At 58.6% G+C, this 27,622-nt stretch overlaps 3 protein-coding genes across 3 annotated transcripts; 1 reads left to right on the top strand and 2 right to left on the bottom strand.

Moving 5' to 3' along the window:
• The first annotated feature begins 256 nt into the window (after window positions 1-256).
• KTR4 (putative mannosyltransferase ktr4) lies at window positions 257-2,143 on the top strand. The gene is made up of 4 exons (XM_047986575.1): window positions 257-617; window positions 673-933; window positions 992-1,613; window positions 1,664-2,143. Exons 1-4 carry the CDS (start codon window positions 470-472, stop codon window positions 1,818-1,820), a joined length of 1,188 nt encoding a protein of 395 aa, XP_047842557.1. The 5' UTR covers window positions 257-469; the 3' UTR covers window positions 1,821-2,143.
• JDV02_005292 (uncharacterized protein) lies at window positions 2,015-3,377 on the bottom strand. The gene is made up of 2 exons (XM_047986574.1): window positions 3,218-3,377; window positions 2,015-3,151 (listed from the first exon to the last, which is right to left on the bottom strand). Exons 1-2 carry the CDS (start codon window positions 3,261-3,263, stop codon window positions 2,130-2,132), a joined length of 1,068 nt encoding a protein of 355 aa, XP_047842556.1. The 5' UTR covers window positions 3,264-3,377; the 3' UTR covers window positions 2,015-2,129.
• A 119-nt stretch (window positions 3,378-3,496) lies between these two features.
• Window positions 3,497-7,481, bottom strand: JDV02_005291 (uncharacterized protein). Its single transcript, XM_047986573.1, has 2 exons — window positions 5,859-7,481; window positions 3,497-5,793 (listed from the first exon to the last, which is right to left on the bottom strand). The coding sequence occupies exons 1-2, from the start codon at window positions 6,938-6,940 to the stop codon at window positions 4,017-4,019; spliced, it is 2,859 nt and encodes a 952-aa protein (XP_047842555.1). The 5' UTR covers window positions 6,941-7,481; the 3' UTR covers window positions 3,497-4,016.
• Window positions 7,482-27,622: the final 20,141 nt, after the last annotated feature.

Genomic DNA, 27,622 nt, shown 5'->3' with positions numbered 1-27,622 from the left:
TTACCGTGAGTTACAGGGCTTGAGGGCACTCCTCCCCCTCTGTCGCGTCAGAAGTTCCAGGGCTCCCGTCCCCTGGCGGGCGCGTCTGGGCGGCGCGTGTGCCGGATCCAGGATGGACTCTTCCAATGCATCCTGGCGCCCCTGACCACCCCACATTGGCTGGCATCAATTGATCGTCATTTATTTTGTGGAACTCGGTCTTGCCCCCCTATCACTCGTCGCTTTCGGGCACTACGTACATCTCGCTTTCCGTTGACCATGCCCGCTGCGACACATCCAAAGGCTGGCGTGTTCAAACCTTTCCATCATACCCAGGCCATTGCGCCCCCGAAAAATCGACGGCAGTTCCGGCACCTCGATCAGCCTCGTCCCTGCTCTTCGCCACCCTGTCCATGACCGTCCGAGGTACTGCGATTGCCAGCTCTTGCACGCCCCCAACGGAGGCCCGCGCTGCGGATCCAACGTCGCCATGGCGATTGCGCGGCCCGTCCGGGCTCTGCTCATCCTCGCCGCCGTCGTTTGGTGCTTCTTCCTCTACCAGATCTTCAAGCCCGATGGGTTGATACGGGGCCCCGGCGCACGGTATCAAAACTTCGAGCGCGACCCCAACTTGGATCGTGAGCTACCCTTGCGCCCGTCTTCAGTCCCCCGCTGACACAACGCTCTGTCTAGCCACCGGTGAACCCGAAGGCGTCCTCCGCCGCGTCTCCGAAAAATACGCACCCGACGCCGAGGACAGCGCCCGCATTCCCGCGACTCTGCTGGCGCTGGTCCGAAACAGCGAGGTCGATGATATGGTGCAGTCAATGGTGGATCTCGAGCGAACGTGGAACCACAAGTTCAACTACCCATGGACCTTTTTCAACGACGAACCCTTTTCGGACGAATTCAAGACAAAGACGCAGGCCGTCACCAAGGCCAAGTGCAACTACGGTACGCCCATACGTCTAAGTTTAGCCGCGCTCAGGTGCAGATGCTTACAGGGTCGCAGAACTCATTCCCAAAGACCACTGGTCCACGCCGTCTTGGATCGATGATGCTATATACGACGAATCCACTTCTGTCCTTGCCGAGTCTGGCGTCCAGTATGCCAAAAAAATATCCTATCATCAGATGTGCCGATGGAACAGTGGCATGTTCTACAAGCACCCCGCCCTGAAAGACATTCGGTACTACTGGCGCGTCGAGCCCAAAGTACATTTCTTCTGCGATGTCGACTATGACGTCTTCGCCTACATGTACGACAACAATAAGACCTACGGCTTCACCATCTCGCTCTATGATGACCCCAAGACGCTGCCGACATTGTGGCCCGAAACAGTCAAGTTCCTCGCCGACAATCCCCACCACGCGGTTCACGAGAACAGTGCCCTCAAGTGGCTCACTGACGATATCCGGAGACCCGATCACAACAAGAAGGCTCAGGGATACTCGACCTGTCACTTCTGGAGCAACTTTGAGGTGGCGGACATGGACTTCTGGAGGAGCCAGGTCTATGACGACTACTTCAACCACCTGGACCGTGCGGGTGGCTTCTTTTACGAACGCTGGGGCGATGCTCCTGTACACAGCATAGCTCTCGGTCTTTGGGAAGACGCGAGCAAGGTGCACTGGTGCGTACGCGATGGAAATATGGCCATTGCCTGCCGCTGACAAGACACAGGTTCCGCGACATCGGCTACCAGCACATCCCCTTCTTCAACTGCCCCAACTCGCCCAAATGTAAGGGCTGCGTCACCGGCCGCCTCACGGACGGCGAGGCCTGGCTCCATCGGGAAGATTGTAGACCAAATTGGTTCAAGTACGTTGGCATGGGTTGAATGGTTCGTTGTTGTTCTTTGCAAGCAAAAGACCCATCGGTGCGCCATAGCCCCCGAGAGTCATAATGTGCGAGGTCTTGGTGGTCTATCGAAAGCTGCATCTAAATGAATGCGCTTCGCATTGGTATGTTAAGAGCATTGTCGATTTTGGTGTTCAATGGCGCGAAGGCGAACTTGGCTGTGTTCAAAGCGTCGCCGTCCAGAGACGTCTCGTCGCAGCGCCATGTATTGGGACATATAGACAGGGGGTATCTTGACGAAGGAGCGTCTTGATGTTGGCGTAGACCATATATCTGCTTGAGGCACATATCATAATGCACCGAATACCGTTACGACACCAGACGTGCCTCCGACGCAGTATTGATCGCCCCAGCCGTCATCCCGCCATGCCATGCAGCTGATGATGTTGCTTCGCGGCTTTTCCTTGCCATCCCTCCCGACTACCCTCTTCCTCTGCTCAAACCCTTGCGGGCCCCAAGGGACCGTGACCTTGGCAACCAGCTTACCAGAGATGAGGTCCCAAGCCCATACCCTCCCCTCGCCATTTGCGTTTGGTTCCGCAGTCATCTCGTCGCCCGCAACGACATACTTTTCCTTCCCGCCAAGGAGAGACTGGACGCGAAGCTCCTCGTTCTTCCAGCCCGGGTTTGAGTAGGTCCTGAGACACGTCCCCTTGTCGCGGTCCATCAGCCGCAGCTTGCTATCCAAGGTGCTAACCAGCATGGTCCGCCCGTCTCTAGTCATGTTAAGACTAGTCACGCTCGTACCCAGCACATCGGTGGTGCAGCGCCCCATCCGAATGTCGTAGCTCCTGACGCGGCCATCGACGCTGCCCACCACGACTTCAGGCCCATGCACCAGCAGCGACGTGATGCTGTCCCGCGCCTCATCGAGCACCTGGATAGGCTTGAAGCTATTGCTCTTGGTGTCCCACATGCGGACCGTGGTGTCGAACCCGCCACTGACGACGAGCGAGTCCCCATCGCCGGCGAAGCTCACGCAATTGATCCTCGCCGAGTGGCCCTGCGCGTTGCCGCCGAAGCGCCGCGTTGTCACGGCCGTGGCCACATCCCATAGGAAGACGGACCGGTCTCCGCCCCCGGATGCGAAGCGCTCATTGTCCCTCGCGACATCAATGCTTAGGACCTCGTACCCGTGAGCCGCGTACGTCTGGATGAGGCGGCCCTGAGGGATAGCGGGCTTGGCTGTGGACCGGACCTCGGGTACGGTGGTGCTCGGGAACGGATTGTACAGGCGGATCGTCCGGTCTGCAGAGCCCGTCAAGATGTAGGTCCCCGGAGACGCAGAGTAAGCCAAAGCGTGCACGGGTCCTATCACGCGCGAACCTCTTAGCTGCGCTCACTGGGCGAATCCTACGACTGTAATCATCCACTCACCATTGGACCCTAGCAGGTGCGCCGTAGGCTTATCGGGGAACGCCATTCTTGGGCTATTCAGTCATCGTGTTTTCTGTCGCTCAACGAGGGTTACTGCGCTGGCGACGCCGAGCAGTGGGCTGGGCTGTCGTGATGGATGTCCGAAGCATCTCAGAAAGACATCGTGAGTGCGGATGATGACTTAAGCTAATCTAGCCAACAGGAGCGGGAACACCTTGAACCACATTCGGACGCATCACGTGGACTGATTGGTCCAGCCGGCACACCCCACTATGGCAGGGGCGATGAAACAACAGCCACAGTGATACCGTGGTCCGACTTCCTCGACTTACAAGGCTTCGACTGAAATCTGTCACGGCAGTCTTCCTTCGCAGAGAATAATCATTTCTGTTCCCTTTTGTCGAGGCGATCGCCGCCCGGCTTAATGGCCCCTCTTCTACGGAGTACGGCCTTGTCTCAGTGTCACCATTGAACGACAACTGCCCAAACGAGCTGCATAAGTTCTCGATCCCCCACTCCTGCGTCCTCCTACTTCATGACATAACCGCGGGAAAGAAAGAGAAAAGATCATTTCGCGTCCATCCATGATGTCCTGACGTCTCTCTGGTTCGTACAATTCATGCTTTGGAAAGGAAAGAAACAAGAGGCCTCCGATTGAGCCCAGCTGTTCATGCCAGGGCCGTCAAAACGCCAAGCCATGCATTGACAATGATATCCAGGCAAGACAAGGAAAAAACATAATCCAAACACAAACCTCCGCAAGCATCGGACGCTTGTTGCGGAAGCTATATATACATGCTCAAGCAAGCGTGGAATATACGATGTCCATATCCATGGGATAAGGTTTCTCAATGGGCTCCGGGATGAGCCACTCGAGCCGCCTCGGGTCGAGAGGCTCCTCGCCGCTGTGCACCACCCGATATCCCTCCGTCGGGCTGCTCGGCCGCGAGCCCTGGTTGTGGTAGATTTGCGTCAACTTCTGCAACCTCTGATCGATGGCCTCCTTAGCGACAAGCGAGTGTTCCCAGACCTTGGCCATGCTGTCGACAGCAGTCTTGGCCACCCGGATACTTTGAATCAGTTCGTTGATAGACGCCATGGAACCGCTCGCCGTCAGGACGTCTACTGCCACAGTTATGGCCATAGACATGGCGGGTGGCGGAGTGCTCAAGATCGTCGGTCGAACACGAAGAATGCGGTCGAGACAGTTGGTCATGTCGAGGATGGCTGTGGCATGCTCCCGGCACTCTTGAAGGTATTTGGTTCGACTGTCGGCCGGGAGGCGAGCGGCTCCAAGGTGGTAACGGTTCAATCCCATCACCGTGTGGTGATACAGAAGGTGCATGGTCAGGAAGGATCCCACTTTTCCGGAAAATGCTGCCGACTCTAGATTCGAGCCGCCAAACATCAGCCTAGAGGGCAGCGAATTGTTCCATTCTCGAGCCCTCCGGAAGATCATTTGGGACCTAGCCAGGTCTGCTTCTGACGCTGCAGTCCGACTCGCGAGCCGGGAAATAGCCGCCTGAGAGGTGGACCAAATGTGCGACATCTCGACAAGATAGCCCGTGATCTCCGACGACCTTTCTGCAAGCTTGGAAACGATCGACTCGTCCGGGTCGAACATTGGCACTACGGCCTCAACCTGCTTCTCAAAGCTCTCAGAATCGACTGGTAACCGGACATATATATCCTCGGCGTGTATCATGATCGGACGATCGGGGAGCAGCGTGTTCAGCCGTTCCAACATGAATAACGACCACATAGTCCGGCGTCGAGCCTCGCGGTAGCCGATCCCGTTCATTCCAAAAGGATAGGTCGACAACAACTCGTCCCTCGGCTTCTCCAGCTCACGGTTGAGCTGCAAACACGCTGCCGTCGCCGCAGCAGACGAGATGAGCTCGGCAGCTTCACGGGGCCGTGACGTCGAGATGTGATACACCGCGAGAAGTATTCGGCTTTGGACGAGCTGTAGACACGCAGTAGTCGTCGTTTTCTGTGCAAAGTATGCCACCTGTGCGTACTCATAGGCGATGTGCTTTGGACCGCCCGAAAGTGTGACACCAATGGCCAACACGCTATACAGGACCATTAGGTCCTCGGCAGTCTTCTCGCGAGGAGGGCAGCAAACCCAGGTTCGGAAGATCTTCTCAGGGAAGAATCGCATAATCATGGTGTTGTCGACTTGCCCAAAGAACTGAGTGAGCACGGCACTAATGGATTCGGGATCGGACCCGTAAGGATCCGTGCTCCAAGCACGGGCGAGGACTTCGTCGGGAATTCGCGGTAGAAGCTCCGGAGGAGGCCGATGCAGCGCTTGCGGTGCCGCCTTCGAGTGATCTAGGGGCCGGGACGAGGCCATGAGGGGCTCGCCGTTCGGGACGTACGACTCGGGACCAATCTTAAGGCGCTTGTTATAGCCACCATCCGGAGTATTCTCTGCTCGAGGGGATACAGGGGGGCTGGATTCACTCTCGGATATCCTTCCGTCATGGTGCCGTGAGCGCCCACTAAGCCTGTGCGCATCGTCAAGCTCAGCGGGAGGTGTCGACGGAGATGTGTTGTGTCCACCCCTCGGTCTATCGCTGTGTCAGCATTTCCAGCCTCGCACGTCCGGGAGCGGCTGCTCGGGAGTTGTCCTTACGCGTTCTTGAACTTGCAGACTCGTCCAAACTTCTCACATTGAACACATCGTGGATAGTCGGGATCGCACTTGATCTTCTTTTCTCGGCAGGTGACGCAGGCGATCGCCAACCTCTTGCGGGGCTTCCCAGCCTTGGTCACTCCCCAGTGAGCGTTCACAGCTTCACCGTCGATAACCGTCTTGCAGTGGCTGCCATCGTCATAAAAATAGCACAAGCCCTCGCCTGGCACTTCTGCCGCTCGGACGAAACGTGGAAGAAAATGGGTTCCAGTCCAGATCTTAGGGCCTAGCCCATCCTTCGATGGCATGCCCTCCGACGTCACGGTGCTGCTCGGAGTGGGCGGCGGATTCGAGCTGCTGTGAATGGTCCTCGACTCGGAAAATTCGAGCCCAGACTCCTTCGATGCAGGAAAGTGTCCCCGCGCTAGGTCGCCAGGAGATCGGAACGACACATCGCGTGATCCCAGGGAGTACTCATGTCTGCCCGCGTCATGGGTGATCGACCACTTCCTACCATCAACGTCGGAACGCGCATGATCGCGATAGTTTGGCGAGCGTGGTGTGGAAAACGTTCGAGCAAGCGAATGCAAGCCTTGCCTCTCCGCATCATACCTTACATCGTAGGTGCTGCGGGGCTGCGAAACGGGGGGCGACGAAGTTGCGGGGAAGTACGAGTTGAGACTGCCGCTGGCAATACCAGGTGAGGCCCGAGGCCTGTCGAGAGGAGAGTGTGACGGGTAGGCGCCGTCACGGTCGGTCGGCGTGCGAAGCGATCGCAAGGAGGACGGTGGTCCAAAGAGGCTGCTCAAGGACGGAAGCTGCTGGCGCGGAGCACCCTGGCCCGCTGAATCTCTCCGATCCTGGCCCTTCTCCGATACAGCAGCTCCTGCCGAGACATCGCCAGCCGGCCCCTTGTCATAGTTGGCCATCGGAAGGGAGGCTGAGGCGTGAGAAGCCCAGGCCTGCTCTGTAGAAGGTGATGACCGGGAGGAGATAGATGTTGCACCGGGGCTCGCCAGCTCAGGCGGGCTATCCGGAGGTACCAGGCGTTGTCGGGAATCTAGGCTTGTTAAGGCACTCATTGGGAAAGCGAAAAGGTTGTGTCAAGAATGGTGAGATGGCATGTCCCACTCGGGAGACGGCGCAAACGTCGGTGGACGGCGGTCGATGTTGCTGCGAGGCCCTCAAGCTCGGGCTTGGAAGAATGTCGTCTCTCCCTTCGCAGAGCTGTCGAGTACCCACTCACAAGGTCTATGGCCTAGGAAAACGGACCAGAGGAAGATTCCAAGATCGCAGAGCAGGGTGTGAAAGTCGTGGAGTCGGGAAAGCGTCGCTTTTGAAGGATAGTTGGGAGGGAGGTGGTAAGTGAACTAACAAGGGCCCAGAAGAGAAATACACCGAGGATCCAAGACGACGCCGCAGGTACAAAGCACCAACACGCTGGGCAGGGCTTGGCCCATGACAACAAGGTCCAGAAGGCAATCTGACGGGCGGCCGGCAGTATGCGAGTACCGCCTGCGCTGGTGGCTGCAGAACACGTGCATTTACCCTCAGTGGCGCGCCCCCTGTCCCCATGAGATGACATCCGGACGCTAGAAGCGCTTCAAAGATGGTGGCTTGTCGGCAGCGACGGCATACGCGAAATGGGCGACTTCAAGTGGGATTGATACAACGGCCATTTGGTGGGTGTTGGCTTAACAACGGATGACAAGACACTCCCGGATGGTGGGGGGAGGGGTGTCCAGGAAGTGGAGGTGTTCGACGAGACCCCAGTCGGCGAAGGACGAAGCGACGACCAGGTCCAACGAGGGGGGCGTGGGGCTAGCCTCAAGAAGTGTGTCTCGACCTAGTTATCCAGCCGCACAAACGCATTCCATCATGGACAGCTCGCCCGGGAGGGCACGGCGCCTGCTTGGTGGCTTCGCTGTGCCAGATCTACGCGACAGTCGCGCGCAGGACTGACGAAACGATGTCTGACTCGCCGCAACCTGCCAGAGACAGGCGTCGTATGTATGCAGAAATACGCCGCCGGGCGGGAGCGCACAGCGGCCCCATGGACATTCGGTGGCGGGCAGCAAACGATCGTTGACGATTGGACTAAACTATCACTTTTGCTCCAGGACACCGATCAGGAGTATGGCGGCAAGAGGCGAACGGGCCACGGTGCTGGGCGGCCGCCGAGCCGGCGCCATTCGGCCTTGAGCCCTTAGGGCTATCGCTTTCTAGGGGCCGCGGGTGCGAGCAAGTGAGGGGCCTGCTGAGTTGCCGGCTGCTGACGCGCAAATGTGTGCTTCATGGCTGGCAGCGTTCATGAGGCGCTTACTCGGCAGGCAAAGAGGAGTAGACGATCGGGGATGTGGCCATCGAAGGGGCGGAATTGGCGCGGATTCGCCAGCGACTGATTTAGGCACAGAGTTCACGTTGGCCTTAGATTCAGTTCCAGGCGGCCTTCCCACACTACTTGGCCTGAGGCTTGGCCAAGTACCTCGGGAGCGCGCGTCTTGTGAGACGGCCCAAAAGTACCTGGTGGCCTGCCTCTTGCGACAAGACTGAAGTCATGGGCCACGGGTGCAAGGGCTACAAGGGTCCAAGTGTCTGACCACGGGGACAGGGTATTCGGAGCGCTAGCAGGATACGTTCGGCAGGTCATCCGGCCCTCTGGGATCACGGTTGCACTCGCAGCGGACCGTGGCCTGCGAGGCGGCACAGCGATTAGGTCACAGCGGAGGGCACGACACACGAAATGGCCCACGGTGAAGGGAAGGGGGACGGCGACCATGCAGCTGCGTTCAACCACGGCGCGCTCTCCTGTTCCAGCTCCTGTTGTTACATCCATTACTCGACGACATTTCCCAGCAAGCAGTTAGGTACCTTTGCAGAGACCAAGGGGCCCCTCGTACGTACACATACATACGTTCGATGAGTATACGTACTGCTAGTAGTGGTACGACTACGTACTACAACAACAACAACAACACCGCACCGTTAAAACCTAGCATGCCCTCGGTGCAGCAAAAGGTTCCGGGTCGTTGGGCGGGGCACCTCTCCGGCTGGCAACGAAGACGGTTCCTACCCAGAAAGGGCAGCACCAGGGCGCAGCAAGAGACGGTGAATCGGCTGATGCTGTTGTCGCTCAAAGGGATTTTGCGAGCGTGGTAAATTGTCAACGCCTCCTCTCAGAGGCCAAAGCACCGACGGGTACGCAACGATTGCAGGGAGCGGGACTCGGAACGGGACAGATCGTTGAATGTCCCAATTCCGGAGACTACGGCGTTCGAGTTGAAGATAGCATGGCGATTTCAGAGGTGGCCTGTGCACAGCTCGGTACCTGCTCAACACAGCTGGCTGGCTCTTGCGGGATATCCTGGAGCTTCTGGTGAGCCAAACAAGGCCCTGACCATGCTCAACCTGAGTCGGCAACATGCTCGCTTACCGTATTCGAGACTCCCAGATTGGGCCGCGTGCGTCGAACTATCTGACGCCCCTGGACGGGGGACAACGCTGCTGACTGCTAGGTGCTGCGGATGACGCGCCAGGGGCCCGGTAGTGGCTTCAGCGCCTCCATCCCTCGCTGAAGGTGAGAGGCGCCCCTTGTCACAGGCCACGACGTGGGGGCTGCTGAACTGATCTGGGCGGGCTATTCTTTGGTGCAGCGACATTTCTGGGGACGAATTTGCCGCCAGGATGCTGCCGGATCCTCTCTAGACGTTGGAACCCAATAGATTGTCCGCCGCCAGGCACCCCTGGTCCACGGGGCAAGGCCTGGCGTGGCGAAGAGGCCTACGAAATCGAACAAATGTGGTCTTTGTGGAGTGCCTTCCAGCGGGAGATGGAACCATTTTCGAGATATCCGAGGCCGCGGGGCCCTCGGATCCGACAGGCAAACAAGGCGCGCCTCTTCACCATCGCTGCACCCTGCACCCCGCGGCGAGCGTGTGGGGAGCAACATTGCTTACAGGCTGCCTCACTCCAGTCTTGGCTGTGGCGACATGATGGAGGCGCTCTTGCGCTCCCCTTGGTCGATCTGAACAGGACGCTTTCTACGCTGCTGGCCTGCGAATGCGACGAGGCAGCTGCGCGAAGTGCCATCGCAAGAACTGCGGCCGGCTGGAACGAGGTCATTATTGGGTCACCGTGTCGCAGGAGGGTTGTCCAGGCAGCCCAATCGGAGGCAAAGAGGTCTGCGGATGCGACGGCCGAGTGCCTCTGGAGCCGACAAGACTCAGGCGACTACCGACACGTTACGTCAGGTCCGTCGGATGGTTCAGGCGTGGCCCTGGCCTGCCTGCCGGGCCCGGGGTGAGCAACACGCACAGTCCCTCGACGCACAGATGGGACCAACCACTCCCCACACACTCCAGAAGGGTCCGGTTATCGAAAAGCCAGAGCCGGTGGGGGTGGGACAACACATCCATGCCTTCCAACCGGCAGTGATGTGGCTCCCAGCTTGCATGGATGCAGACAAAGACTGTCTTCGCACGCGCTGCCGGCAATGCAGCGTCGGCATCTAGGCAAGAGGCTTCGACGGAGTTCGCTTGGGGGAGAGATGGAAGCGGATCAAGAGAGACCTGCGAAATGACAGACTGGCCCACCAGGGCCGAGCCCCGGCCCATGTGGCTGAAGAAGCTCCTCTAAAAGCCGCGGCACCTAACGGCATGTGGCGGATAAATTTGGGACCTGGCAATCTGGGGCTCGCGTCAGTGCCACCTGACTCTGGCAAAGCCAGAATGCCGACTGGTGCCCGACTTTTTCCAGCGCCACGGGAGTCGACTGCCGTTGCAGTCCCGAGGGCGCAACAATGGGCTGGGCATGCCACAATAAGATCGGCCAGTTCGGTCTGGCCGGGGGCGACCTGAAACTGCTCATGACCGCTTTCACACGTTGGCAGACTCATCACTACATGGGTCGTCAGAGTACGCCGAGGCGCATCCAGTTGTGCCAACAAATGGTTGGAACCATGAAAATGGCGCCGAGTCAGCAGCTCCTGCGCCTATCGACCCGAGAGAATTCAAATGACACTACTCCGTACTAATAATTGGTTGGCAGCGGTATCAGTATCGAAGAAAGTAGACGCTGGCAGCAAGCACATGAGGATCCATGGTGCACCGGGGCGATTGCTGACCTTGCTCTTGCTAGGGGAATGGGACTGGCCGCTGCCTTTTCGGCCGAGCAGCCTCGTGTGTCTCTCTCCTTGCGTTTCTCCCCTGTCTTTTTTTTCTCCCGTGGCAAAGGTGCGAGGGCATCTCAGCTCCCGACTATCGAAGCAACAGCCCCACTGATGCGATGCTGAGCAGACGCGTTGGCTTGGCCGGCCCACGGTCTGAGACCACAGAAACCCCCCGGTCATCCGTTGCCCGATACGGACCCATCTCCGGGCCACCCATGGTTTATTAGTCCCGGCCAATTGGGCGGCGCCATGATAGCCAAGCAACACCGAGGGCGGAACCAGCACAGGCTGATAGAAAGTCCACAAATCGGCAAGGGAAGACTGTCGTAAAATCACGAGGTGCCGGGACTGGCTTTGTCCCATTTCGTTAAACGAGAGTTGGGCGAAGCACACAGTCCAATGCGCAACTGCAGGGAGCCGCCATGGACGACATTGCGCGATAGGAATCCGGAAGGTCGTCAAGTCAGAATCCCGAGTCAAGTAAGTCTTCTGGGGAAATGGCATGTTGGCCCGCAGCATAGCGACCGACGATTATGGTCGAGACTCCAGAAGCCATGTTGCTCAACCGGCTGGCTTGCGACAATCCGAACATTGTCATGGAGGACGCGATCTCCAACAACGTGGCTGACGGATCGCTCGTCACACGAAAATGAGTCTATTTTTAGGGGGAAGCTGTCGAACGCTGAGGCCCATGAAGCGACCAGTGCACATCCAGATCCCATGTACCGGGGATCGTCGGGGAGAAGCGTGTGTAACGTGGTCTCTTGCACGGGCTGGGCGCGAGAACCGGCGAGGGGCGCTCACTCGGGACACGCCGTGTTGGTGCTGACCGGACGCCCCCGGGCCCCAATGCCTGACGTGCTCTAGGCGGCTTTTGCGTAGACCGCAATCCAATCCCCTCGCTCCCGTCACTGGCCACCTCGGTCCCGGAGGGTGGGCTTGGCCCGAGACGACGTCGAGAGAAGGTTTCGGCCGCGGCATGAAGCCGCATGGACAGGCCACTCGGCAGTCAAGAAAGTAAGGCAAATGTTCACGCGACGCTTTCCTACGCGTCTGCCGACAGCGCTGCTGTGGGCTCTGTTTCTGTCCTGCCCCGAGGCGGAGGATATGCATCAGGCTGCACAATACGAACGAGCACATCACCCGAGCAGCGGCCGGTCGCCGTTGCTCATGCGCCCGCCTGTGACAGAGGCTGGAATTGGATTGATGACAAGGGAAGGGCTCCTGTTGCATGCGCCTCGAGCCGTTTGTGGTAATCACAGCGAAAAGGCTGCGCGCAAGATGAGGGCCGAAACAAGCCGTCGGTAACGAATCAGCGGGCAGGCGGAGGTCACTGAAGCGCCCCTCGTCGGCATGGCATCGAACACAGCCTGGGCAGGTAGGCAGACACATGCCGCATGTCGAAACCTGGCCCGGCGATCTGTCGCGGTGTTGCGGAGGCGAGCGCAGCAGACACGGATGCCTGCTGTCTGGGGACTATGCACGCATCTTCTCGTCGTTGTTGGAGATCAGTGTTCGCTGCCGGCTCCGGACATGTCACATCTTCATCTCAGACGCCCAGGCGAGTCTCCAATGGGTCTAGGCCCGGCATTCAGCACACATGCCTCGCCTGTCAATGTGTCGATCGGCACAGTTGGTGGGCGGGCGCGCAAGGTTGGTGGACGGGTTCGCTCCCACCCCATCGTCGTCTCCGCCACACCGACGGCAGACTTCTGCAGGCCAGTTCCCTTACATACCTGATGATGGGTTGGCTTGGGGCGCATGGGGCCGCAGGAAAGCCCATCAACGCATCTGGACTCACACACTTGATCGATGGGCCAATATGTCTCCGGTGCACCAGCCCATGGGCGACCGAGAGGCATGTGACAAGCGCGATGTTCTCCAGGCCCGGCCCCGTGTCCGAGTTGGGCAATGGCCGGCCCAGGGGATTGGAATTCTGGGCATTGAACGTTACCTCCAGAACAAGCTGGAGCTCTGTGCCGTGCGGATGCACCGTCAAGAACCTGACGCCTAGCGAACCACCAGAGCGGGCATCCAAGCCACCATCGGCAAAACTCTTCGTGTCGACTGTGAGTCGAAATGACAGTGGGAAAAGGCGCAGGCCCAAGATGGCCCCCCGCGCCTGTTTAACGTGCCACGGCGGCTCGAAGGCTGGCCACGGCGCGCCATGGCGACTAGCCGCGCCGCCATCTCAACGCTTCGCATCAGGATTTCCTTTGCCTCGTGAGATCCGCTCTCATCTCCGTATCATGGGAGATGCGAGCTATCAATCGCCCCCACCCAGTTGTCAAAAGGTAGCTGCGATACTGTATGATTCGAGTCGTCCGCACAAAGTAGTCAGGGTTTCCACAAACCCCCAACGCTGAAGAGACTGTCTCGGGCGGCTCCAGACGCCGGCTTATTGCCGAAGGTTCGCGGGGCTCATCTGCCCAGGTCCCTAAGGGGCCCTACAGGCTTCCTCAGTCGGTTGGTGCGGCACAGCGGATCTGGGCGTCGAGGCCCGAAGCCACGAACCTGTTCTATCGAATCTCACGCTCAGCGGCACGACAGCCACCAGTACGCCTTGCAGTCGGCCCGGCATCGACCGATTGATGATGGCAGGATTTGGTGCGGTGCTGTATCTGTCATGCGTCTATTTGCCAAAATCTCGCGGCGGAAATGGGTCAAGCCTTCAAACACACCAGAGATTACTCGGCCATGGGGAAGGGAGACTGGCGGCTTGCATGTCACGTCCCGCGTGCCGTGGGAGCATGGTCGACGAGTTTAGCTCGTCGACTCCGTACTCTGAACGGGGAACACACACGCCCAGCATCGCGGGCTGGTGGGCTGATTAGATGCGCCGATGGCCACATTGTGACGCGACGACTCAGCAGCACGACGTGAACGCCGCCGTGGTGTAAGTGGCCACTGCCGCAAGCAACAACAGGCGGTTTTGCTCCGCAGACTGCATATACCAGTAATAACGGCACGCTGGGGGAGGGTGGCGTATGGCGACGAACGGTACGGGTTCCGTACGAAGAACAAAACACAGACTGCACAGTGGGATGAGGGACTTTGCCATTCCGCAATGTCGGGGCCCGGCCCGCCGGACTCGCCAAAGAGAACCAGTGAAGCGGCACAGCCAAGCGCACAGAAGGCAATTACTCGCAGCAACCTGGCTCATGGGGACCATCGGGGGGCGCTGCCAGACGGGTTTCCTGTTTGGTCCATGGTGCACCGACGCCGCCGTGCCGCTTCAGCAATTGAAGGACCACCTGGCGGAACAAAGGTTCTTTCTCATTATTAATGAGCAAAGGCAACACCGACGGCGGTGACGACGAACCGTGTTGTCGGTATCCTCTCATATCGAGGGATGCGGGCGACTTGACAGGGTCATGCGTGGCAGCACGTCTGCAGCAACTCGCTCGCCGAGAGCTTTGTTTGCAGAGTGTCAGAGCCAAATATGGCCGTCCACCGCCAGGAAAGAGCTGGTGCCCAAACCAACGAGGAGGGGGGTAGGGAAGTTCTTCAACCGCTGGGCGCAGGGGTTGAAGAATGCTCCACGCCGCGGGGTGGGCACATCGGAGACGACGGGACAGCTTCCAGACGCCGCCACACCTTACGGAGAAGACACGACTCGACATGTCTGGGGACGCAGAACAGAAACCCCATGCAGCTCGGCACCTTCCCAATCCAAGTGCCGCTAGGGCGATTTGCCCAGGTCTCACCAGCCTAGCTGGGTCCCCTCGGTTGGATCTGCGCAACAGCCGTCGTCAGCGTCGGCTTCAGGCGGTCCAACCACGGGCGAGTAAGAGGAAAAATAAAGGTTGAGTCGCAGTCGGGGGATCGTCGCTGCTTGATCTCAGAGGGGCATCACCTGCAGCGGCACTGCGCCTACAATTTGCGCGAAAGCTATCCCCGGCGTGATGACGATCTGTGGGCGGGCGGGCTGGCGCTGGGGATTCCGCGGGGCCAAGGTCATCGAATGTTGCATGTCGGCGGCGGTGCGACCGTCAGCCTTGGACGGCACCCCACGCTTTCGCCATGCCGTGGTATCTGTCCCGACGTCTCTTGTGGCCCCAGTCGTTTCTGTCCCCGAGAACCCTGCCCTACCCTGCGGGGTGGCAGAGACGCGCCGTCGACCGATTAAATTACACATGGCTGCGGCGAACCGTAGTCTCATGAACGGGGGCGAAACGAGGCAAACACGAGGAAGAAGGAAGAAAGATGCCGCAGCTGAAGGGCCTCTTGGGGCTGGGATAGCTCAATTTGGGCTCGCCCAAGTCACGCACAGACCAAGAGGAGGGAGGCTTTGTTGTTGGGGGCCAGTGACGAACGGAGTTGTTCTCTTGTGTTTCGCCTGGCCTTCTCTGCTCCTGCTGCATTTGGGCGGGGCGAAGGGAGGCGATTTGTCCTCGTGGCATCCCTGGAGCCATGCAAGGACGGAAGGACTTCTTCTTGGCCACTGCCACCGAAGGATCGAGATGCCTGTCCGACCAAGCGACCTTCTGACGTACGAACTACGTAGACCTACGGCGTTGGGGAGGAGCTCGGTTCAGTGCAGGCAGACAGGACGAGCAGGACAAGTACTACAGGCTCGTGGGGCGGCGGCCTGTGCCACTCTGAAGAAAAGGCGGCTTCGGACGGGCCTCAGCTACCGCTGCAGATGCTCCCAGGGTGACATCGCCTCTGACGCAGGAGGAGCAGCAGCAATCTTCAGGGAGACCCTGACCCAATCTCGGGCTCGGTACGTAGGGGGCAACTGCCGCAACACTCAGCGGCCCGCCAGCCACGGCGTGGTGCTCGTCGTGCAGTGCGTGCAGTGCAGCGCGGTTTTTGTACTGCCGGCATGAGGTTTTGTCTCTCATTGTCCCTGGTTGTCTGCAGGCTCCGGGCCGACGGAGGGACCCGGCCGACTTCGCAGACAATCAAGCTGAGGCTCAATCAACCGCGTCTCTTGGCTTTGCCAGGAACCGTACGGCACTGACAGCGGTTTACGGTATCTCTCTCTGCCCCTCTTCCTCTCCCAAGTCAAAGACAAGAGAACCAGCCGCGCAGGAGCCAGAGGCGGGGGCCGGCACAAGCAAGCAAGCGCAGTCCGATGGCCGTACGGGCGTCACCACCAGCGAGCTATTCCAGCAACGATGCGGACCGAAAGCGAGGCCGTTGATGTCACCAGCCGGGCCAGATCAGCTCGGTAGCGTCTCTCGCCGCAATGCCCCCCCCTGTACGGACATGCACGGGGGTACGGGTGGAAAGGGGGGGGGGGGGGTTGGTTCCTGGGACGTTCGTCGAGGGCTTCTGAAAGAACCCCGTCGGCTCGTATGTCGGCCAATGAATGGAAGCTGGTTTCCGGCTGTCGGCTCCAGATGGTCTGATTGACGGGATTTCAACAAGGTGTGGTTGCTTACGGCTGATTAGCCGCGATGGCGGCGCGCCACTCGCCAAAGAATAGGCGCAATCGAGGCTCTGGCAACGGCCGGCCCTGTCGACGCTACGCAGAATCAGGGACAATGGCCGAGCACTCTGCTGACGGCGCTTTCTGGTTGCCGGTGCTAGATTTGTGGGAAGCAGCAGGCGGGCAGGCAGGCATGGAGGGGGGTGGGAGGAACAGACGGCCCCCCGCGGGGGGGGGTGGCGGGCGTATGTGGGCTTGCTGCTGCTGTTGCTGCTGCTGCTGCTGCTACTGCTGCCAACAACGAAGCCGGCCCGGGAACCAACGCCTGCCCGGCACGAGGAAGACGACGACGATGGTGGCTGCTTCTTGGTGCCGGTGCCGGTGCCGGTGCCGCCTCCGCGTCCGCTGCCGCCACCGTCGAAGGGGAGCGGGACCGTGGGGGGGCGGTTGGCCGGGGGGTGTGAGAGTGGTGAGGACAAAGTGTGGCTGGGCCGGCTGCATTCTTCCTCGTCTGCTTCCTCCTCGCACTTCGGGACACGAGATGGGCCGATGCAACCACACGACTCCGGGCCCTAAGCCCGCGGACGCAGGCTGTCAAGGCCGCTGTCCGCCTCCATCTGAGATCTCCACGTTCCTGGCGGGTCCCTTTGATAGACCAGACGGACGGACGGCCGGCTCTTGGACTGTCTTGGACGGGCTACGACGACGACGACGACGACGACGACGACGACGCGGTACTTTACAGTGCCGTACGACGACGCTCTCGAGGGGCGGGCCGCGGGCGGACGGGGATTAAACAAGACATCATCATCGGGCCATTCATCCAGGGGCCACCAGCACCACCACGCCACCCAACCGCGCGTCTCCATCGGCTTCGACCGTCTCGTACATCGTATCTGCTAACGGTCCGTCCAGGCTCATGCCACCACCCACCCCATCAGGTCCATTCGTACATACAAACTATGCGCTGTCGCTACGTATCGCACAACTCGGGCTGGATATTCCTCATCCAAACCCACATCCGTCAGTCAACCGGGGCGCGTCCCACTCGCCCGTCCTCGGCGAATTCGGGACGAGCGACCATTCTCGCTTGCCCTTATGGCTTTCCTTCGGCCCCTCCGCACCTCTCGTTGACTCGTGCGCCCAACCTCAAGCGCCCCAACATCAGTCCGTGAGCGCATCAGGGACTTCGTCTATCTCCCCCGCCAGTCGGTACCGCCCGCTCACGCGCGCCAAACCCCTTGAGCACGCCCTCGGCGCCATCCATGGCCATCCCGCCTGAGCCGAACTGACAAGTAGTTTGGAGACGGCCCGTTGGATGCAGAAGGTTGCTGTAAAACTAGCCCTCCGATACCACCTGCAGCTCTCCTTCGCACCTCCCTGCTCTGTCTGCCACGCGGCCGCCCGGCCTGGCCTGGCGGCGCCAGTAGTTGTTAGTGCCATGATTAGTGGTTACCTGTACGAAGCACATATGTCGTCCTCATCACGCATGCCCGTATCAGCACCCGACGCTGGATTATTGCGGTCTTGGCTAACCCTCTTCCTAACCTAGCACGAGGGAATGTGAGCCACGGAGAGGTATCAGCAAGGCACATATCGAGTCCAACAACCCGGAATGCGCAAACACCACATGTCACTTCTCGTCTGCGGGTCAAGTCGTCAGCTTCCAAGTGACACTTTCCTCGCTGGCCACCATCTGGGCAAGAAGGAGACCAGAAACAACCACAAACAGGATCATTTAGAGTCTCCCGCCGCGAAAAATTTATCCGCTGTCTTGGACTGATATACTACACCCTGCAGCTCTTGTGTAATCGGAGCGAAGGATCTTGGATTCGGGCGCTTCTGTTTAGACGCCTCGGGGTCCCCCCTCGCAACCCTTGTCTCTCTAACGCACAATGCTAAGAGCCACGCAGGTTTCCCGCGCCGTTGCTATACTTGTAAGGGAAAAAGGGAGCCACGGCTACTGCACCGCGCCTGTTTCGTCCTCGACCGGGAGAAATAATTACATGCTAAGTGCACTGTGGCAAGTAAGCGGCGGGCCTGTCTTTCATTTGCTCGCAAACAAACACCTCTCAAATCGCTTCTGGGACCCAAACCCCGGCCAGATGGCCCGGCCAGGGGCCAAGCGCGTTAGTCGGGGTCTGGCGAGGGCCACGAGTTGTTTGTTCTTTTGCGGACTTGCGGATATCGCTCACCTCTTTCTCCTCAGCCGAGCGCCGCGCCCCCTTACTGCAAGAGCTGACTGATTACTCGGCGCCAACCGAGGGAGGGGGCAGCCAAACCGCCATGGTGGTCTGGACAAAGCCGGCGTTATGTCGCAAGAGGCGGTGGGACGAGGATGCCTATTGCGCCCCTGTGACGATATGTCCTCCCTCCCTCTAGTATGTATTTCTTGCTCAACTCCATCGTCACCATGTAGGTGACTGGACCCGGGGTTGCGCTGCAAGCGCCAGGGCCCGGTCAGGCTAGGGGGCTGTCATGATCGACTTGCCTCGGGGCCCCCTTGCTCCCCTTGATGAAATGCCCCATCACCAACAACCGAGGAGGGCCACGCGGTCACGGCACATGCGCACGCGAGGTGGGAGGGGGTTGGCTGCAAAGCAGGGACCAGATGCCGAACCCGACGGGACATTTTCGACATCCCCTCGTCCGTTTCCCCACCAAGATCTTTCTCTCATTCTTTTTCTGTTTCCGTCTCTTGTCCCTCCTTGTCTTTTTTTTTTTGGAATTTCTCTTGATGTGGGAGCACGGGCGGAGGTCGGGGAAAAGGGGGGGGGGGGGGGCGTCCGCAGATGGGGATGGAGATGGAGCAGGAGGGCTTTTAGATCCAATCTGCCCCGCGCCCCTCCCAAATGGTCGGTCATCCAGACTCCAGAGATTCCAGACAGACGCGCGCCACGCAGACACGACACGCACGGTAGGCAGGCAGACGGGCCCGTCAGGCAGGCGCGGCTCTTCCGAAGCCACGGCGCGTGGACAAGCCGCCAGACCCCGGAGCATTGCGGAGAAAAGAGAAAGTGGATGTGTGCGTGTGCGCGTGTGTGTAAACCCGCGCGCCCACCCCCCTCGTATCGTCCTCGTCCTCGTCCTCTTGCCTTATCTGTGTGTTTGTTCACCTCCTGGGGCTGTGCGGCGCGTGGTGTTGATACTACTACTATGAATGATGAGCTCCCCATGCTATGCCATGCCACGGCGCGTATGTCTGTACGTACGTAGTATGCAGTGGTACTGCTACTGCTACTGCACTACTACAAGTAGTTGAAGCGGCCTTGCCCGGGGCTCCCCGCCACAGTATCCGGACCCCGTCATCTTCCACGGCCAGGGACCACGATTGTATAACTTGGGTCTCGTGGTGGGCGCAGGGGCACGGCACCGAGGAGGAGCCATGGAGCCATGGTGGGAAAATGACCAACAGCACGCATGGTGTGAGGTTTCCATGCATGCATTCATTGACTTTGTTGCGCACCTGAACTCACAATGTACAAAGTACGTACGCAAGTCACAAATCCGCCGCACATCTTTCTTTGTCGTAGACGGCAATGCGTACGTCGTACTGTCGTCGCAGTACAGTACAGTACTGTACTGTACTTGGCATGTTCCTTGTGCACCGTCCACGTATTAGCCAACCCGGCCCGGTTCTGCCGCCGCGCCCCGGCCGGCCTCCCGGCTATTCACAATGGGGCAACCTCCGGGGGGCAGCGGTCGGTAGTATTCACGTTCACGTTCATGCTCGGGCCTCCCCCTGCCACACCCACGAACCATTTCCCATCATCCTTCTTCCCTGACCAATGCTGCCCTCGCGACAGGTCGGTCGGCCATGTCCCCTTCCCTCCACCACCTCCTCCTCTTCCTCCGCCTCCCTGCACGACAGCAATGACAGTGTCAAGGATGGCATGACATGGGACAGGCACACGGCAACAGGCTAACTCGACCAGCCGACATGCGGTCCCCTGATCCAAGGGTGCAGGGAGCCATGCCCAAGAACGCACGCACGCACGCACGTACGCATGCGCCCCCCTGGGCACTCCCGAGGCTTCTCCCGCGGGCCGGCCCTGTTCTGTCAACAGACGACGAATCTCGCCACGCCTCGACCTTGGGCAGGCGCACTTTTGATTGTTGCTAAAAAGGGCCAAGGACAAGACCAACAGACCGGCTAATGCAGCGCATCGCAACGACGACGGCGACGGCGACGGCGACGGCGACTGAGCATGACTGAACAGGGTACTGGCCGCCCGTGGCAGGTTGTTGGCCGGACCGCCTCGATGCATGCACACACACGCGCAAGCGTCTTGGTATACCCCCTTCGTGCCGTGCCATGCCATGCCATGCCATGCCATCCATCCCATTCTCAGTCAAGCCGTCAGCCAGCCAGCCATCCATCGTCTGTCCAGACTGGGCTGCTCGCTTCGCCGCCCACTCACGGACGGCACATCGAGGCACTCTGACCAAAGTTGCTCGAAAAGAGAAAAAAAAACCTGTTCCACGACCCAGACTGTCGGGACCTGGCAGTTACCTTCCTCTTGAGGGGACGTTGCGTCCAACGTCAGCACCAGGTTACCACACGACAAACGGCTTTCCATCTCAAAAGGAGCCGTCATGATGCGGCCGTTGCCTGCGCCCGTTGCCTGCACCAGCGTCGATAGAGAGAGGGGGAGGCCGCGTGGTAGGTCTCGGGCCGGCCTGGCTCATGGTTATGTCGCTGTCGAAAGAGCGCCCTCGCGAACATGTCCGAGTATACGAGCGGTGACTGCTGAGCTGAGTGACTGACTGCCCTTACGCATGTATGTACATGCTTGGCATGTCCTGATGTGATCTCGGGGCGCTGGAGCAGCCCGAGCCGGCTTTGGCTGTCAGGTTAGTTAGCTCGGCGCCTGGCGGGCCAGCGTGTGGAACACGCATTGTATAACTGCTGTATGCCTCGTCTGCTTCACGCCGGCTCCGGTACGGTACCGACATGCCGCTGCTCATTTCGCTTGGGAGAATTCGAGCAGCCTTGTCTGATGCTATCATCCTGACGACGGCTGCAGAGGGGGGGACAATTGCACGCACGAGGCTAGGATAACGGAGGCATCGGAACGAGGTCCAACCAAAGCAGGGAGAGCAGGCCTCATCAGTCGTCAGTCAGTCAGCCTCTCCCGAGCATCAATCCAAGCCGGTGCCACGAGAAGGCAATGCAAGGAATTGTCTCACATAGCGGCTGTCCCGGACGCAACCGATTTGCCGCGGCCTGGTCCAGGGCTACTAATCTGCTGGGCCACGTCACTTGGCGGCGTCGGAGCCTCCCCCCCCCCCCAAGAGATTCGGGCGAGCGAACTGGCTGGCCGGCTCTTGTTCTACACAATCTCGGCATCAGGCGGCAGTGGCACCGTTTGCTGCACACGACCACACTGGCACGCATGCAGCAGGGATCGCCAGCATTGGCTCGCTTCCGCGGCGGCTGCTGATGATGCCGTGTAGTGTCGTGTCGTGTCGTGTTGTGTCGTCCACTGCACTGGCACTGGCATGTGGCCCGTCCAGCACTGTGCTGTACATATCTCGTACGTGCTATAACGCATGTTCGAAGGTAGGTACGTAGGTAGCATCGACGAGGATTGAGTGGGCGACAAACGTGTCTACCGGCGACTCGTCCCCGCCGCCACGCCGTTTGCCCAGACCAGACCAGGCCGGGGGCGTGTGAGTGATACCGTGACCGATCAACTTGGAGAGCGTGCGTGCCGGGGTGTGCGCGCGCCCAGTCAGTCAGCGCAACTCCTCCGTTGTTGCTGTCTGTCTGTCCCAACGGCCGGCAGGGAGAACCAACAACGGTCCTCCATCCTCAGTCTCGTCCCGCTGGCACGAAAAACTAATTAGCAAGAGTAAATGCAACGCCGCAACAAAATGAACGGACGGCAGATGGAGGCGCCAGAAACAAACACCGTCGTGGCGCTATGGCATGCTGGCGCCTACATGTCACTCGTGCATATCAGCCCAACTAAAGCGCGGATTTGACACGCCCTAGTAGGGGTCCAGCAGGGCACGGCATGGAGCTTGTTGCTGCTAGCCCTCATGTTAGCCAGTTGCTCTCGGCCGGCTGGCTGGCCTGGCCCGCCTTTTCTCCATGTCTTGAGCAGCTGCCACCGGGGGTGGCTTGCGAGCCGCCGTTTCGACCTTTGTTCGACTCTCCTCCTCCTCCGCCTCCGGCTCCGCGCTTCCCAAACGAAGACGCCATCTCATCTCGGTGCAGAGTCCCACGAAAGGATGGAGATGCGTCCTGTCCTGGCGTGGCGTGGCAAATCGTCTGCCGCCCGTTGGCCGCCTCCTTGGCCCACATGACGATACTACCACAGCGTGGAGACTCGCAGAACCCGCCCCGGTTTGTTGGCGGGCCGAACACCAGGCGATGTCACCACGGTCACTGCACGCCGTCAGGTCCTCGTCCCGATCGCCAAACTTCTTTGTGCCTCTCCAGGTTAGGAACCCCCATTTGGCTTCCCATCGCCCGGTGCTTTTGACACTTGCCTTGATGTCTTGGCTTTCCCGACACGACCGCGCCCACGATAATCTGTGCGCCAGCCCGCTTCGGACGGGAGTGTCCGTATACGCGGTTTCAGCGCAGGGACCGCTAGCTCTCCATCGCACCGAGGTGCCGCGCCATCCACAGTGAATAGCGTCGAGGCAGCGCTGGGCCGGCCACCGAGCAGCACTATAGCATAGCGTTGGTCCAACGGCCCTGTGAATGCTGGACTGTTGCATGGAGTGCCGTACGATGCGGTGCCACTCGTGAGCGTCGTGTCGCTCAGGATCTGGGTCCATCCGCCGATCTGTACAACCGCCGCTCTCGGGCGCGGGGCCGGAGAGGGAGGGGGCCGAAGCGGAATCGAGTGTCTTCAGTCTTCAACAGTCTCCAGCGGCCCTACCTGGGCATGTGCGACCTTCGGCCCGCCTCCTATGCAGACGGCGGACCATTGATCAAGTCGAATCGTCCAACGTTGTCGAAAATTCGACTTGGAGTCGGACCGACCGCGTGGACGGGGGGTGAACTTTGCAAGGCCGAGACGGCCCATTTCCCGGGAATACCACGACTAGTATTTGTGCGCACAACATACTTCATAGTATTCGCTCGTGAGCTGCTGTACTTGGTACTTGGACGGTGCTGGGCGCTTCAAACAGGTTCCATCTCGAGATGAGCCACCGACATGCTATCACGGTGATGTGCTAATTCGGCGGGATACGGCCGCCACCTTCAGCAGGGCACTGGAAGCAGCCAGACCGGAGTGTGCCCAGTAACCTGCAAGAGCGAAGAGATCCCATTGTTGTGACCTTTGTGACCTCGTCACTCCTCGCTGTCGTTCCAGTGGGATGTAGGGTAGTTCGCGCGCGAAACGGAAGCCAGTGGTCACCCACGAAGAGTTCGATGACCGGGACTGAGAACAGAGCGCCAGCCGACAAGGAACATGATAGCCGGTGTCGTGTCGTGATATATGTAGTGATTGTGCTGCATTTTATTCTGAAGTTTGATCTGTGCTCAAGTCTGATACGAGTAAGCGTTGAAATTTGCCAAAGCGCCCTCAAGGTCAACAGCGCTGTGTTACGCATTCCAAACGATGGGATTTGGGGTTCAATTGACTGGAAGAAGAGCAGTTGAAGGCTCCTATGGTGACGTACGAAGGGATAAACTTGAGGCGGCCGCAGCCGCAAGTTCATGGACTTCTCTGCTAGCATTCGTGTCGCTATCGGATTAACCAGCTTATCCTCGCGACAAGCAGGCTTGATGCTAATGAATCAGAGCTTCTGTGAAAGAGACACAAGTTAGCAAACAGATTCGACGCAATAGTTGGACTTGAGAGTAAACATCTGGCTGACAAAGTACAACTCGGGGCAAATGTCCAGCCCAGTGTAATGCTACCACCACAGGGGGCCCATGAATAGCAAACTCAACATGATTGCCCTAGAAGCAATAGGAAGTGACCGTGATGACAACTGTTATTAAACGGTAGGTGCGATAGAGTCCAGGAAAAGGCCAGATGCTGTCACGAAAGCCGATTAACAGTAGAGGCCGGCAAAAGCCCCAGGCGGATACCATGTCGAAGCCCAACGAGCGAACGCACATGAACTTGGGGAGGATAGACAGACGACGGAGGTACTCGGCACAGCTGACTGAATACCCTGGCCATTTCGACAGCTAGACACACATATGGATATCAAGTCCATAAAGTGTCGCTGGGCAAGACTGATAATTCCTCTCCCGATGAGGGCTCACCTGTACCCTTCCAATAACACCTGATGTCGAAAGATTGAGGAAGCCGAGGCGCAGATGCAATTTCGGAGAGCCTGGTAAGAGAGACGTTAGATGATGATGATGATGATGACGCAGCCCAACGGAAAGAACGAGCTGGTCACCAACTGAGGCCAAAAAGATGGAGGAAAATGAGGACTTGGTTCCTCTATTTTCTCATGCATGGGGAGAGAGCTTGTATGAACATGGGGCCACCGTGTCCCATGCTCCTTCCCACTTTGTGGGATGGTCCTTCCACACACAACAAGCAGCTGCAGAACGGCCCAAGACACTGGGATGAAGGGGGGCTGTACTTGCAAACGTAAACTCCTGTATGTACCTATATATTGGATAGGCGTGGTGAAGTGTTCCATATTTGCAAATAAAGTGCAGGCTCCTTGCTGTTGTTTTGGGGGAGTAGGATTCCGCACCACTCCCAGCCGGGCGGGGCTCCTGAGACACGGCTGCATGTTCTACGATAGAATTTCAATCTACAAAGAGGCGAGCGCCCTCGTGCACTCTGGCTCATCGCAGGCTCTGGTCCTACATTGCCACCGATGTAGTAGTAGTATCATTCTTTGTCCCTATATCACTCCACTGCCTCAAATAACCTCCCCGGGGCGCCGAGGGATAACCGGTCGCTCCATTCCATCATTCTCCCTCGTCTGAGCCCCCAATGGCGAACGAGCAGGCGTGTGCTGCATGTGGCTGGACCCGACAGCGCCGAGAATCCTGCCGGTACCGCAGCCACATCAAGCTCTTCTACGAAGTGAGCGGCCGCGGCGTCTGGGCCATAGGCTCCAACCTGATCGTCAAGGAGATGCCCAGCAGCCCTCCCAACTTTGAAGCTAGAAATACCCAGTTCGTCCGAGATCACACCACTGTACCGGTTCCAGAAACCGTCTAGGAATGGACCGAGGGCGATCGTTACTTCTTGGTCACAAAACGGGTTCCGGGAGCGCCGCTCCATGACTTGTGGCCGGCCATGTCGGAGTCGGACAGGGACTCCATCGCCAGGCAGACAGTTGACTACCTCCGTCAGCTTCGAAACCTTCGCTCAGCTCATGTGGAGACACTCGGCGAGGGACCGGTTTATTCGGCCTTTTTGTTTCGCAACGGCTACGGCCTTCCACATGGCCCTTTTTCCTCTGACGATCAGCTCTGGGAAGAGATGGCAGAAGCTTTGGACGGAGTACCGGAAGCTGCTCGTCGTTATTTGCAATAACGCATGCCCCTAGCCAAGCCGTATACATTCACCCACGGGGACTTATCAACACGAAATATCCTTGTCGACAACGGCAAGGTCATGGGCATCATTGACTGGGAGGGGAGTGACTTCTTCCCCGTCTGGTGGGAGTTTGTGGCCGCAGGAATAAGTCAGGATGACGATGATCGTGCATGGAAGGCACTGTGGCGAAAGCGCATGGAAGAATATACAGACGCTCACGAGTTCTGGCTCGATTATTATGCGCTCTCAAGTTATCCAAATCTTAACGGTCGGGGGATGAGGCTGATAGGGGACTCAGAAAGCTGAAGTTGCTATAAATTGGACAGCATCAACAACCCGAACATGCTTTATGGCCGCAATCGCTCTAACGGGCATAGAGAGGTGGCTGCAAACATACAGTACACAAAAGGCCGACATTCTCTCGTTCAGTTCTTGAGGCCATCAACGATCCGGCCCCTCCTATTCTGTCGGGCTACTTTGCCGGTCGGCCCATGGTTTGTCGGCGACTCAGCCCGTCTCCGAAGTCGAAGAACTGTTTGGGAAATGGGTTGGTGAAGGTGCGGTGAGGGTGAGCCTCAAAACTTTGCAGTATCATCTAACAGTAAGCATCAGCGGTATCCCCCGAAGGCATGCGCTGCGCGCGAAGAAGCTGCGTACACATGGAGCCGAATTCCCACTCCGTCTAATAGTTGATAGCAAAATGTTCGGTGAATGAGCCTGGGGGGTCCAAATCTATGGGTTTCGTTGGCGCACATAACGGCTTAGATATTCATCAACGTATTTGCGGCTGATACTAAATAGAAGTGCTTCACAACCTAGATGTATTATTGGCGTGGTTGTGTTTAGACCGAGGATAGTTTCTGGGCTTGTAACGAGGCCTGATATGCTTGGAGAGGGATGTAAAGGCAGTAGTCGAGAGCGAGGGGGCAGTTCCTCGGAAAGCAGCGACACCGCCTGGCCGGGGCATTCCGTACGTACCGGGAGTCCAGTCCGACGTGTTGTATTGTTGTCAAGCCGCGGTGTTATCGCTGATGATGTAACCCGAGTCGATCGCCATACTCAGTGCTTCGTAGAGGTAGAAAATGCATTCATTGCTGAGGCATGCAGAGCGGCCATCTGCGCGTCGTTTCCCTGTAAAGAGGGGCATCGGAACAGGCAATATGGTGCTGGCGATTCCGTACTTCAAGCCGCAAGCATGGGCCGGCTGAGTCATGAACGGCATCCGACATGGAGAGGGCCATTCGAGGATCCATGATTCAGGTAAGCCGGCGACCCCGGTTGCAGCAGACTGCGAAACGGAGCCTCGTGACGGGTCTTAGAACCGACAAATACCTGCTTATGAGGTGAGTAACGAGGTATAGCAACTATATCAATATTCTGGGACGTCACGCCTAAATACCGGACCAGGCAATACCAGTGGAAATGTGACAGGGAGAATGTCGCCAGGTAGAAGAACGCGGTCCACAGAGAGTTTCATGGCAGATGGACACATTGAAAGAGTGAACACTACAACTTACGAAGTACAGCAGTGCCGAGAGCTGACATGTCGTTTCGTACGGCGTTAGATAGAGAGATGATGAAACGCGGAAGTAGGGAAATCCTCATAGGAATATGCTGACAGAGTATGGTTTTGCATGGGCTGGGAGGGCGTGGAGGACAATGTGCCCATCGTTAGGAGGAGACGCAGGTCTTAGACAGATTGGCGACTTCCCGATTCGGCGGCACTGCAGAACGAACT

This window comes from Purpureocillium takamizusanense, chromosome 4 (genome assembly GCF_022605165.1).
Source record: "Purpureocillium takamizusanense chromosome 4, complete sequence".
Lineage (NCBI taxonomy): Eukaryota > Fungi > Ascomycota > Sordariomycetes > Hypocreales > Ophiocordycipitaceae > Purpureocillium > Purpureocillium takamizusanense.
The sequence above is the reverse complement of the archived record's forward strand: the minus strand, read 5'-3'. Positions and strand labels throughout refer to the sequence as shown.